Raw genomic sequence first — 14,913 nt, 5'->3', positions numbered from 1 at the left:
CAATAATTACGCTGAAATTATTTTTCCCTCCAATGCTACGGAAACAAATTGCCCCATTCTTAAAAATATATCTTTTGTTTAATTAAAGTTTTTATTACTGAAAATAATAAAATAATATAGAAATTTTTAACGAAGCTTTTTTTAAGAATAATTTTTTCTGCATTTTTATTGTTAAAAATGTAAATGGTAGTTACTTTTTTGTATTAAGATAAAAATTATTATTTATGCAAATTATAGTTGGTCTATAAAGGTTTTTTCAAATGATTTATTTGACATGAGAGAGTAAATATGTAACGGATTTGGTGTTTGAATTCTGCTCTACATAATCAATCATATATAATGGTTATCATATAAGAAAAAAATAAAATGGTAAATTTAAAAAAGTAGAAAAGGAAAAAAAAAAAACACCTTTCCGAGCTGATATAATGCTTTCTCCATCATGTTATTGTTTGGAATTAACAGTTTTTCGGTCATTTTTATTTATTTATTTTAAGTATAAACTACAATATACATCACTTTTGTGTAATAAAAGCAAAAGATGTGAAATTAATTTCAATAAAATAAAGACAAAGATGATCTTAAAGAACCAATATTAAAATGTATCTCCTAAAAGTCAAAAGAATGATCGAAAATATAAAATAAATTTTTTTATTTCAACGTACTTTATTTATTATTTTTTATTGACTGTGATTTTTAAAAAAAATTAAAGGTTGATTTTCATTTCTGAATCAAAATAAACTTGTTAAAAGCAAAAAGAATTAGAAATATTATTTTACAATTAGAAAAAATAAATTCCTAACATAAATTGATAACAAAATCCATACACAATAAACAGTAAAATCATTACCTAATCCACTATATAAATGAATTTGATATACGAACATAATAAAAACATTTACTATACGAACAACGATATGAAACAATTCTAATAGTACTTAAATACATAATTATTAAAGTATTAAATAATTTAATGAAATGAAAACATTTGCTTACCTCTTTCAAAATTTATTTTAAGTTTTATTGTTATTCAACGAGAAGCTTCATTAAGAATTTGAATTATTGATGGATGACACGATTTAGATTAAAAAGAACTGTTGCAACTAATTTAAATTTATCAAACTGATGTAAAAAAACAACAACAAAAATCAACCAAATAATTTAAACAAATAAACAAATTTAAAAAAAATTATGCTTTAATTTAAAATCGATAGCTTAAATTACGTAATTAAATGAGCTAAAAAAGAAAATTCAACAGAGAGCGTTAAAAGTCTCATCACAAAATGACCAGAGAAAAATGTCAACAAGATTCTTCCCCTGTTTAGATCCCTTAAAAGCCTAAAGCATCTGTTTTCTCAGAAAATCTAGATAATTGCTTGTTTGAGACAATTTATGAAGAGATATCCAAATAAGATATGGTTTTGTGGATATCTGACATTTTAAAAAGAGGTCAAAGGAGCAAAGGGCCATAAAAATGAAAATTAAAGAAGCAAAAGTACTTTTTCCCATAGAGTAACATGAGGTGGCTGTTTTTGAGGAGTCAAATAACTGTCTTTGTGGGGGGTTTGGCCACCAGAATTATATGCCAAGGTGGGTGGAAAGGAAATTCTTGTAAGTCAAGGGATTCTTTCAAACCAATTTTTATCAGTGAAGGATGCCTTTTATTACTCTTTCCAGGGATGAGTAAAAGAAATAAAATTAATTTAGTTTTCTAAACATTTGATAAATTTTATATGCAATGCGTTTTTCAAGAAATATTTTGTTTTTAAAATTGTTTTTTTCCCCCGTTTAATTACGTATATAGAAAGTTATCATATGTAAAAAAAAAAGTCTTTGTCTTAAGAAAAAAACAGTTTCTTTTTTCTAAAATTACCAATTAAACTGAATTTTATTTTCACGAATGTCTAAATTTCAGAAGGGGCAAAAGACATTATTCGCCCTTTAATAAAATTTTTGATTTTGAAAATTGCTTTAAAGTAGAAATAAATAGTACTTTTTTTTCTAAAATTACCAATTTAACTTAGCTTTATTTTCACGAATGGCTAAATTTCAGAAGGAGAGAAGCATATTATTCGCCGCCCTTCAAATAAGTTTCAGAGGAAAATGAAATTTTATATTTTAAAAATAGCTTCACAGTAGAAAAAAATAAGACTTTTTAAAAATTTACCAATTTAATTTGACTTCATTCTCATGAATGTCTAAATTTCATAAGGGGCTAAGCACACTATTCGCCCCCTCAATTAACTTTCAGAATAAATAGTGCTTTCTTTTCTCTTTTTTTTTTTAAAAAACAACTTTGAAGTTGAAAAAAACTTTTTTTCTTTTAAAATTTCCCATTTACCTTAACTTTATTTTCACGAATGGCACACTGTTCGCCCCCTCAACTTAAAGTCTCAGTAAAATAAAAATTTTGATTTCGAAAATAATTTTAAAGTAGAAAAAGAAATAGTTCCTTTTTTTTTTTAACTTGACCTCATAGTCACTAATGTCTGAATTTCAAAAGGGGCTAAGCACTATTCGCTCCCCCAATTAAATTTCAGAAGAAAATAATGTTTTTTTTTTTTTTTTTTTAAATTTAAAAAAGTTCCTTTTTTTTCTAAAACTACCAACCTAACTTTATTTTCTTGAATGGCTAATTTCAGAAGGGGCGAAGCACATCATTCGCCCCTCAATTAAATTAAATTAATTTATTAACTCGACCCCTCAATTTAGTTGAAAAAAAAGGGTTTTTTTCCCTCTAAGTTCACTAATATGTAATTTGACTTCATTTTTGTGAATGTCTAAATTTCAGAAAGGGCGAAACGCATTATTCAATTAAATTAATTCCTTAATTCGCTCCCTCAATTAAATTAAATTAATTTACCTCTCGCCCCCTCAATTTAGTTGGGAAAAAAAGGTTTTTTTCTTCTAAGTTTACTAATTTAAATTGACTTCATTTTTGTGAATGTCTAAATTTCAGAAGGGGCGAAACGTATTATTCCCCCTTTTATTAAATATCAGAGGAAAATAAAGTTTTCTTTTTGAAAAGTAGCTTCTAAGTTGAAAAAAAGAGCCTTGTCTTTATATTTATTATAACCTCTTACTTCAATTTCAGAGGAAAATAGCTTCAAAGTTTAATTTAAAATGTTTTTTTCTTCTAAAAACTTACTTTGTTACTATTTTTTAATTGGAATTTTACTTGATTTTATTTTCTCGAATGTTTAAATTTCAAGAGGGGCGAAACATATTATTTGCCCCCTCACTAAAATTTCAGAGGGGGCGACTGCCCCCTCTGCCCCCCCCGGCTGGCACGCCACTGGATGTAACCGACAAACAAAATTTTGACCGAAGTTAGACGGGTAAAAGTAGTCGAATTTCAATTGGAGTCATGAACTGCACGACTATCCAAGATTCAATCGTTTCTTACAAGCGAGACATTATCGCCGACGGAAACTAATCATACATCGAAATTTCTATCACTTTCTTAGTATCTAGAATCCTCAAAAGTTTCAATTGGTGCTTTTTAAAGTATAATAATATTAGTTTTCTGTCCCTTAAATATAGTTTGTCCGAAGTAAGAACTCCCTTAGCCATTCGTCTAGACCCGTGGCGGTGACTATGGTAACGAGGTATAACTATTTCAAGTAGGGGTGTGGGGTCATCACTTACGAAAGGTTCGGATCGGCGAGAGAAAGAGAATATTTTTCTTCGGCAATCAGAAATCATAATCAGAAATATTTAAATATCAGAGTAAAATCATGTTTATAAAAGCTTTTGTAGTAACCTATATATTATTTAAAATTAAATTAAAATTTAGACAAATCAAATGTTGCGTTAAATGCAAAGGAAAACCATTAAAAAGTCTTTTAGATAACTGAACAATGATGACATTACAGCTAAATGTTCATTATCGCACTGAATTATTTTTTCAACCATTAATTTTTTTTATCATCCTTGACAAACAATTTGTCATCTAAGTGGATGTTGTGAAATACTTTTTTTATATTTTTAACTTTTAACACGACCCAGAAATTAAAGTAACTTGCAATTGAAATAGAGGAGTAAAATCATATTTTGAAAGACTTTTTGAATAAAAATAATTAGAATTTTCATTACACACAAATGAAAACCATGAAAACGTTTTTCTAGCAAACTAATTGTACGCTAACAGGCAATAATGAGACTATATCTCAGCAATTATTATCATTTTCCAATTTCTTGTGTTTTATATGAAATATAATGTTTTGATTAGCTTGGAATGTTTACTAAAATGTTCTTTATGTTATTTATTAATTTTTTGTAAATACATGAATTGTGTTTTACTTTATTTGAAATATTTGAATTTCAGAATGATATAAAGAATTAAATTTGAATAACATATTAGTTTTTTTTTTTATTGTTTATTAAGTTTAAAATTTACGAATTATAAATCTTTAAAAAAAATCAGGAAAAAAAAATGTGTCATAAAATTTGAGAATTGCAGATTTTTCTGGCAAAGAGACTGAATGTTATCAATTCTTATTTAATCATTACAACTTAAAAAAATCAAATTAAAAAAGAACAAATTATGTACAGCTGCAATAAACAAGCACCGCAGTTCACTAGAGGGCGTGGTTATAGAGTACAAACTAGTTACTAGACCAGTGATGTCAACGTTCACCGTGACGTCCGTTTGGTCGAGTGATTGATCTTTCTGCCTTTATATCTATGTATTGTGTTAGCCACTTAGAGGCGGGAGGGGGAAGTTCTTACTGTAGACAGTTGTAGTTCATTTACGTCGCACTAGAGCTGCACAATGGGCTATTGGCGACGGTCTGGGAATCATCCCTGAGGATGATCCCGAAGACATGCTATCACAATTTTGATCCTCTGCAGAAAGGATGGCACACCCGCTTCGGTAGCCTGACGACCTGCATGCGAAGTCGAGCACTTTGCGGTAGAGCAGTTTAACAAGGACCAATACCGCACACCCTCGGTCCCTACGTGGTCACCCACCCACACACTGACCGCAGCCAGTGATGCTTGACTTCGGTGTTCTGATGGGAACCGTGTCTTAACGATCAGTCCACTGTAGACCGATTGTACAGTATTTGTTGTATTATCGACAAAGGAAATTTGTCTATCAAAAGTGTGACCATTTTCCAATTAGCTGGTGGTATTATATCCAAAATGAAGTTTATTTATGGAGTTAAGTCATTATTAACTGAAGCTATCCCTAATGGGGTTTATTATTATAAATGGAGTAAATGGAGATTTTACAAAGATCAATTATTTCCTGATCACTACAAGCAAAATTTATTGCAAAATAATTTATGGTTAATATAAATTATAGAAAAATATATTTATATAATAATATAATAAATTGATGTATATTAAAATATAATAAATAATAATATAATATAATAAATTTATAATATTATTAGTCTATGGTCGGGAGGGTAAAGGCTTCTTACGAAGAATCGGAGTAGAGAGAATTTTTCCGACTCCGGTCGAAATTGTCGTCGAATTCGACTTTGTACGTTCCTGGCTACTAAATTTGTATAAAAACAATAGGCATATAAAAACAAAGGGGAGGTGAGAACAGAGGGTAAGGGAACTTACACAGATTTAGATTTGACTGGAACAATTATTTCAGGCAGTAAACAGACACTATCTATGATGTCTTTATCACAGGCAGATTCTTGCAAAGGCAGTTCTGAGGATTTATTGTCTGGAGGCAAAGAGAGGGAAGACTCTATAAAGCTTACATCACTGAAAGACAATGACCCATCTTCATTATGAGAAAGGACAAAAAACACATTTATAACATGGTGGCAGAAAATAAATCTTGTAGGAAATAAAAAGCAAGGCAAAGTTGGTTGATAACTTATAAATAAATATGAACAATTATTTTATTTATTAAGGTTTGCACGCATATTATCCACATGATACTGATAAACTCTAGAAATAAATTATTCTACAGAATTAACCGGAGAACAATTTTTGTTGTTTTCTGTCGCAGATTTTTTAACGGATTTTGGATATTTTCACGTCATTAATTTCAAATCTGCCATTAGTTTCTCTCTTCAAACTGCAGTTTCTTTTTAAAAAATGAGATTTGTTTCATTTTGTAGTCGAAGTATGACGTCATATATAACAGGGAGTCACGTAACTGTTGCAATCAACTTCTAGGAAAGCTAGGGCACATCGTCAGGATTAACAGTGCATGGCTAGAAGCGTCGTCATACGCCGCTAGGGAATAAGATTTCCCACTATAGACTGTTCTGAACAGGTCGAAATAGGAAAGCATCCCAAGCCGCATACGACGACATTTCCGCTAATGGGTTCTGATGCGATTTTAATCCTTATGATGTGCCCTAACTCCCCTAGAAGTTCGTTGTTACTTTTAAGCAACACCTGTTATACATATAACGTTTTTACACTTGTACATTTCGACAAAAAATAGACTAAAAATGTCATTTCCTAAAAAAATCAAGTTTTCGTACAAATGCAACAAAAAATTTGTTCCCCGGTGTTATTCTCAAAATAATGGATTCAGGGTTTTTTTTTTTTTAAAGGGGTTGTTAACTAATATTTAGAAATGTTATGCTATTAATATTTTTGTTATTTATGTTATTAATATTAACATCGCATAAAAAATAGCTAAACTGATTTTTCAAGTTTTTTTTTTAAAAATATCATTCGAAATAACGTCTGTTAGCGAATAAAAAAAGTAAATATTTTCGCAACAGCCAGCTGTAGGCCAAGGGGATCATGGAGGACGGGTTCGACAATATCGACATAAACGGTATGAGTGAAGCTATGTGTTAAGATTTGGTCACCAACCGTTCTTACTTCTAGACAAGCTGACACTTACGTGAATTCGTTCATACAGCTGAGCTTCAAGCTGGCACTGAAGATAGAGCTCTGTCCTAGGCAATGGAAACTCAGTACCTCAACCACTGACACCCAACACAGCACTTAAGAGAAAATCACATACTTTTTCAACTGATATGACTTATTCATAATTGTTAATGTTAAATTTATTTAGCCAGTAGCGTGTTGATAGTGTGAAGGCTTGGGGCATACGCTACCAATAGCTGGTCCTGGGAAAGGGAGACGTAATTATGAAAAGGGAAGAATATTTTTATTCACCAATAAAAACGGTTTAGAGCCTCTTTTACAGAATATTCCTCTGATTCGATTTATATTTTTAAGATATATAAAGCTGCTGAACAAATAACTGAAGTACTTTACGCGTCGAGCCGCGATAGTCATGTTTTTAACGTACTGAATTGTCATTGAATTGTGAAGAATTCACAACTGAATTGTGAAGAACTGGAGCTCAATCCCCTTAGGCAGCTTGAAGTACAGTAAACTTCAGATTGATGGGTACCAGCTTGTATCGGAAATAAAGGCGGCCTGTGCACAGTTTCAGCCACATTCCCGTCATTATGCAGCAGGTCATGAAATCCCCGCAGTGATAATTTGAATCAGAATGACGTGACACATAACTTATGTGACGTCATCAGATCCAACTTAATTACCGAATTGTTTGGTCGCTCGGTGTAATATCTCTGAATACCTTTGCAAAGACTTCGAATCAAGACTGCAATATACACACTAATTCATATAAAATATTCTTAATACACAAATAGTATGCCTTAATCATGCAAAGCAAATCATATCCTTTATGAGCTTTTTCATTATAAACGAAATGCGTGTTTTAGAAAATGGACACAGATTAAAATGCGTGTTTTAGAAAATGGACACTGATCGAAAAGCTCATCAATCAATGTTCGACCCAAATTTAGCAACTAAACAAGGAATTCAGTATTTACCTTTCCTTACTTTTTTTTAACGCTGTTTTTCGAAGTTCTGTCGCCAAGAAAAATAAAAAAGTCATAGTTTTTTTGCCTTACACTTGAAGAAATGGGATGATTTTAAACTATATATATACATAATCTGGAAGAATTATTTGGGCTTTAGAACGGACAATAAACTTAAATAATTTAAAAGTTACTAAACTTTTTTAAAAATCACCAATTTCCGAATTTTTCCCCCTAGAGGAAAATTATCAAAATCACTGCTTTATTCATAGTTTTTGCAAATTTTTATGAGCCCAGGTACTGCAGCATTGGAGTACGTTTTCAAATATTAAAAAATTAAACCACAAACGCTTTTCATTTTCATAAAACTGGGGCTTTTCTCCATTTTGCGCCATTTTCAAAATAAGAGTATATAGCTCTGGCTTTAGATAGGCTAAACTCGACCTAACAGTCATGAGTAACAGTTGCAAACTCACAGCAGTTACAAAAATAGCATATTTTTCGCAACTAAGCACCATTTCACATTACGACGGAGCTTTCGAAAAACAGCCTTAAACAGTAAGCATAATCATTACGAAGCTAAGTGCCGGACTTAGGGGTCGGTCGGGGTAGCTGGATATATGACACATATCATTTTTTAGGAATCTCTTCGTATTCAGAACACCAAACGATAAAGTGTTTTTAAAAAATTTAAATTCGAACGATGTCAATTAAAATAACTACTATTATAAATTTATAGGACCCGTGAAAATCTGATTTTTAATATATTTGGAAAAAAAAAAGAAGACTAATTTAAAAAAAATTCATTCAGTGATTTAGGCACTTGGATGACATCATATTACGAATTTAATCGGATCCATTAGTTTATTTTCTAAAAAAGAACAATTTCCATGAATAAAAGTTTAAAAATCGAAATAAATGCTTTGTCCAGTTTTTTTTTATAATCTTTCAAAAAAAAAAACAAAAAAAGAAACTATGCCTATTTTATTGAACTCCCATTTCGAACAGTTTCCATTTTTTTAAACACGTATTTTGAACTGTGTCTATGTTCGTAGACGTGAATTTTGAGCCGTGCCCATATTCGTAAAAGCGCATTTTGAACTGCGCCCATTTTCTTAAACGAACTTTTTGAGCTGCGTTCTTCTTAAACGAGCATTTTGTGCTATGTCTATTTTCTGAAACGAGCATTTTGAGCTATGTTCTTAAACGAGCATTTTAAGCTATGTCCTTCCTAAACGAGCATTTTGAACTGTGTTCATATTCTTAAAAGCGCATTTAGAGCTGTCTACATTTTCTTAAACACGCATTTAGAGCTGCGCCTATTTGGAACTCAAAATGCGTGTGGCCCATTTTCGTATACACGCATTTTGAGTGTCCATATTCTTAAACTCGCATTTTGAGCGAAATACAGAATAAAAAGTTTACCAACAGTATACAAATAAAAATATCTCACGAAATTATTGGCAAAGATTTTTCAAGAAAGAAAAGCAAATTAAAAACTAAGCATGCAAAATTCAAAACTAAAAAGATGTGCAAAATAAAAAAAAGCTTTTTTTTTTCATGTATTAAGAAGCATTGAACGATATAATCCGCACCTACTGTCTTTCGCAGAGTTCTCTTCGGACACATCTTCAGATTTTTCTGGACATTCACTGCCCTCTTTGCTGATCGTAGATTCTTCTGATTCTGTTCTGGATAAGCGGGATGCTTTGGCGAAACTTCGAAGGAAAAAAATACAATTTTAATTGATACTTATGTTAAAATTACAAACCTAAAAATTCGGATTTTCTTTTTTTTGAGCTGTTTTTAAGTGTAAATAGCAATAAATACAACTTGTTGACAAGACTAATAAAAAAAGGACCAATGGCAGCAGAACATTCTAAACATTCTTTAAACCTTTTCGGCAATAAACAAACCAAAAACGATTTTTTTTTGTACTTAGGACTAATAAGGTGCACTAAAATTTATGCTTCAGGTTGTTCTAAGTGGCTGTACGCAGACTGAAATCTAGTGCATATTTCGAGACACTAATTTAGACATATTGTGTATTCTGAGTTTATAAGCGGAACGAGTTGGCGTCTTTGCTTCGGCTTACGTCGGCGATATTATGCAAACCACTGCAATTCCATTGGTCGAATCGAGTGAGAAAAAAAGTACATTTATAGATGAAGTCACATACACACAAAAGAAAAAAAAAAAGCATAATGATCCTCTCAGTCGAATGGAATCAATGAGTTCGAAAACCAATCATCTCCAACAAAACTAATTTTACAGTAGAGACAAAAAGCTGAATAGTTAAGTATCAGCTTCATATATACACCGAAGAGCCATTACATTATGACAACCCTGCTAATAACATGTAGGACCACCTTTAGCCCTCAAAACTGCTAGCACCCGCCGTGGCATTGATTCCACAAGGTGCTGATAGGTAGTCTGAGGTATCTGGTACCAAGCGCTCACCAAATGGTCCTGCAATTCCCTCACATTGCGAGGGGGTAGCGTGGCAGCACGAATTTGGTTTTCTAAGTAGGAACACAAATGCTCTATTGGATAAAGGTCAGATGAATTTGGGGGCCAAGACATGACTTGAAAGTCACTGGAATGTTCCTCGAACCAATCCATGACGATTCGACCCTTATGACATGGTGCATTGCTGGGGATGGTGTTGGTAAACACCATCCCCAGCAGCAGAAACTGTTGCCATGAATGGGTGAACATGGTCTACAACTATGTTAAAGTAGCTAACAGACGTCCGGGATTGTTCTATGAGGATTATGGGTCCTAATGTGCCCCATGAAAACATTGTTCCTGGGGGAGAAACCATGAAAACCTGGGCGAGCCGATTGTTATAGATGGAGGCGGAGGGTGGTCATAATGTAATGGCTCTTCGGGGTATATAGAGCTATTTTTTACTGCTCAAAATATACTATACCAAGTAAGTGGACATAATTTTTTTTAATATCCTACTATGTATAAACGTCAGCTAAACTTAAAAACGCAAAAATCTCAATTTTGAAAAAAAAAAAAAAAAAAGTGCAGATGACTGGTTTTCGGACTCATTGATTACATTCTTATTTGTAGCGCTGTGAGAGAAAAATATCACAAGTTTCTTTTTTAAGTAGTTAATTGGTAGGAAAAAAATTGCCAATTTTTTACAACTAATTGCAAAATAGTAGTTTTTGTTTTAGCAAAAATAGTCATCATAATCTCCTTTTTTCCCCAAAATAATAATTTTAATTGCCAATGGTAGCCCTTCGTTTGCCAACATAATAATCTGTTCCTTGGATAAAATAAGTCCTTGTTAAAGTAATGAAAATTTGTAAAAGTACCTTTCTTTTCTCTCTGTTTTCGTTTCCTGTTTCTCGTTGGTGGTGCTGAGTGTTTTTGCCTGATGATGGCTGGAAGACTGATGATGTGCAGCAAGGGGTCCGACAGGAAGTGATGAACGTCTACTTTTGGGAGACACTGATCCAGGATGTGGCGGCTTACCAAACATTGAGGAAGACGATTCAAAATTGTTATTTAAAAGACAAACCGAACTCAGGAGTCTTGTTTTGGATTCCTGCAATATAAGGATGAAACAAATCAATTAGATTAAAAGATTGTTTTCACGCGTGTAAAATACTTTCTAACTCTCAAAATCTCACACATATGAGATATGTCTCCAAATTTTACACATGAGATATCTCGATATCTTACACGCATGAGACATCTCGATATCTAACACATAAGAATTATTTTTAGAACACAAACGTTTTACAAAGTCAGTTCCAAAATTATTTGTGACATTTTTTTTCTGTATTCAAACAATCGCTGATAGGGTGACGTGGTTTGGTACAATACTGACGTGATGACGAATAAATTCAATAGTCCGACTTTACAAACATAAACTACACAGTGGGGAGTTATTCGAAATGGGTCACTACGTGCGGGCTACTAAACTGAGCTGTCAGGGAAATCATCAGCGAAAGATATCATTACGTTCGGACGACTGAAAGATCAGATTTTTTGTTTATGGTAACCCGTGCGGAGGCCTTCTTTTTTCTAGTTATGAGCCGGCTTTTAAATTGAAGGATCTGTCGTTAAGCGTTTCAGCGAATAATATGTCAAAAAGTGTAGTATCGTGTTTTAAGAAGAAGCATGTATTTTGCATTTTGGTGCAAGATAATAAAAGTTTAGTTGTTTTCAGAAATGCTTCTACCATAAGGTAAACGTCAAAACCTTCCTCCAGGAAACCTTCCATTGACTTTAACCAATTTACATGTAGAGTGCGCAAGAAAAGGAGCACCCCGAATAACTTTTGATCAAATATTTGGATTTTTATGAACTACGATTCAACTCCGTAGCCTTGTAAGAGTGAATCCAACCCATGAGACATGGGAACTCCTAGATCAAGCATTGGGACTCTTTGATGGCTCGCATTTTCGTTACATGGATAGGAAAACCACGAAAATCTACCACGGTTAACCTGACGGCAAAGGGATTCTAACCTATGATCCGCCGACGACTGACTAACTTTGGCGTGGCGAGAGTCAGAATTTGTATCAACCCACCATCGCAGGGATTCGAACCTGGCTCACTTGGTTAGGAGACGAATGCTCTATCCCCCAGGGGTAACGCAACTAACATTAACTAAGTAGTTCATTTAAGGTCAGGCTCTCGAACCATTAAGATTGAGTCATAATAGGTTCGGGTAATTTATTTATATATTTTGCGATCCGTACTCAGAATTTCAAGAGTAATTATTAAAGTATTTATCAATTAAGCATGCAGCACTCTTGGAGGTAGACAGTTAAATTAGCTTTTCCCTAATCCATCAGTAGCATCCAGGAAACGAAAAGGAAAACGTAAAAACGAAAAGAAAGATCATCCAAAGCCCCTAATTTATAAACAAAAAAAAAAACAAAAAAACTCTTACTTACGCTCTAAAAAGAAACGTTTTCGTTTAGGAAAGATGACTTACAATGAAGCATGATAAAATTAAAAAAAAAAAAAACCGATTTAACAATTTTATTTTATCTGAGTTAACATTGAAAAAAAAGAAAGAGAAAAGAAGAGACTAGCTGTAAAGGAATAAAATAGTCTTCCTTCAAATTAGGTAGTCACAAAAAGGGAAAATTTTTTTAAACACACAAAGCTATACACAGAATCACAATTAAATGAAGGCAAAGGAGAAAAAAATTGCGAAACACATAAACATTAAATTTAACATGAAAGAAAATTACAAACCAAAGACCATATTAACAAAAAACACTTTAACATAAAAACACACATATTGTGAAGAAAGATTTTTTCTTCTTCGTGAAACATAAAGGTAGCAAAACGTTTCATTTGCAAGTTATGAAATAAAGGGTAAACCAAATTAACGAGTTACAATATTCTTTAGAAAATCAAAACATAGACCATGTTTAAATTGTATAAATTTACTAGTGGGCTAAGTCCCCTGTTCGCTGCCGCTCATCAACCCTGATGATTCGCAATAATTGCTGTTTCGTGGTAGAAACATTTTTTCTACTTAAATTAAAATTATTCACTTAGTATATACACCGAAGAGCCATTACATTATGACCACCCTGCTAATAACAATGTAGGACCACCTTTAGCCCTCAAAACTGCTTGCACCCGCCGTGGCATTGATTCCACAAGGTGCTGATAGGTAGTCTGAGGTATTTGGAACCAAGCGCTCACCAACTGGTCCTGCAATTCCCTCACATTGCGAGGGGGTAGCGTGGCAGCACGAATTTGGTTTTCCAAGTAGGACCGCAAATGCTCTATTGGATTAAGGTCAGGTGAATTTGGGGGCCAAGACATGACTTGACAGTCACTGGAATGTTTCTCGAACCAATCCATGACGATTCGATCCTTATGACATGGTGCATTATCCTGTTGGTAAACACCATCCTCCGCAGGAAAAACTGTTGACATGAATGGGCGAACCTGGTCTGCAACTATGTTCAAGTAGCTTACAGACGTCAGGGATTGTTCTATGAGGATTATGGGTCCTAATGTGCCCCATAATAACATTGTTCCTGGGGGAGAAACCATGAAAACCTGGGCGAGCCCATTGTTGTAGATGGAGGGTGGTCATAATGTAATGGCTCTTCGGTGTATATACTAAAAGGAATTCTGTTTGCTTACGCTTGTGCCTTCACTTCCCATGTCCAAATATTATTATCAATTAGTATTAGATATATTTAGATCTATTGGTGTGAACAGAAACAATTTTTCTGTACAATCTTTTTTTAAAATAACATTTATAGTGTTATTACATTATAGTGTTCAAACAAATTTGATGAGGTAACAACCGAAGCTGTCCACTGAGCATTTTTTTACTACACCCCAGTTACATCAGCTCATATTGATACCCTAGAACAGGGGTGGCGAACCTTTATACACCATCGTGCCATTTTTTTCTAAAAAATTGTTTAATGAGGTCACAGACGTGCCGTCAAATAATTTTGACTTCGTGATTATTGGGAAAATAATAATACTAAATACTATCAAATCAAAACTCTTTATTTAAAAAAAAAAATACATTTTGCAATGTCGCAGTTATACGCGCGATTCTACTTGTTATTGCAGATACAACTATTGTCATCTAATCTGCAACAACTATTGTTGTTGCAGATTAGATGACAAATGACTTATATTAGGTTGTAAGATGTTAGTTTAAGCAGGACTGCTAATTGTTTTGCTAGTTATTTATAGTTAGCTTGTTTTTTTTATTATTAATTGCTTTTTAGCATTAATTGCTAATTTTTTATTAATAATTGCTTATTATTTTGTTTGTTTTTGTGAATTTTAATTTAATGGTTAGATATGCTTCATAGTGTAATATCATTTGTGCTATAACAATTCATAGTGCAATAACAATTGTGATCGGTGGAGTGCCCAAAATATTGTGTCGCGTGCCATAAATGGCACGCGTGCCATTGGTTCGCCATCCCTGCCCTAGAATCTTATTTTAATCATATGAAAGCTGATTCTAATGTTAAAGTCATTAGTTCCACGCCACCTTTCCATAGCGTGTGAATATGCGTTTTACTCTGATTTGTCCGCCACTATGGTTTTCCTTTTCCAGTTTTTCATAATTTTTTTTTTTCACGCTCAGCCACAGTGCTTTTTTTAG

The 14,913-nt window shown here is 32.9% G+C and overlaps 1 protein-coding gene across 14 annotated transcripts in view; it reads right to left on the bottom strand.

The window, feature by feature from the left end:
• LOC107454143 (uncharacterized) overlaps positions 1-14,913 on the bottom strand; it is a 145,618-nt gene that overhangs the window by 6,125 nt on the left and 124,580 nt on the right. For 11 of the 14 annotated variants that reach the window (XM_043049824.3, XM_043049822.3, XM_043049821.3 and 8 more), the window contains 3 exons: positions 11,114-11,346; positions 9,380-9,502; positions 5,578-5,727 (listed from right to left, as the gene is read on the bottom strand). In XM_043049824.3, coding sequence (XP_042905758.1) covers positions 5,578-5,727; positions 9,380-9,502; positions 11,114-11,346 — 506 coding nt within the window. The remainder of the gene's footprint in view (positions 1-5,577; positions 5,728-9,379; positions 9,503-11,113; positions 11,347-14,913) is intronic. The other 3 variants (XR_015429419.1, XR_011637879.2, XR_015429418.1) reach the window with 1 other exon arrangement.

The sequence above is a fragment of the Parasteatoda tepidariorum genome, chromosome 9, assembly GCF_982258835.1.
Source record: "Parasteatoda tepidariorum strain Cologne lab strain chromosome 9, Ptep-v5.0, whole genome shotgun sequence".
Classification (NCBI taxonomy): Eukaryota; Metazoa; Arthropoda; class Arachnida; order Araneae; family Theridiidae; genus Parasteatoda; species Parasteatoda tepidariorum.
The sequence above is the reverse complement of the archived record's forward strand: the minus strand, read 5'-3'. Positions and strand labels throughout refer to the sequence as shown.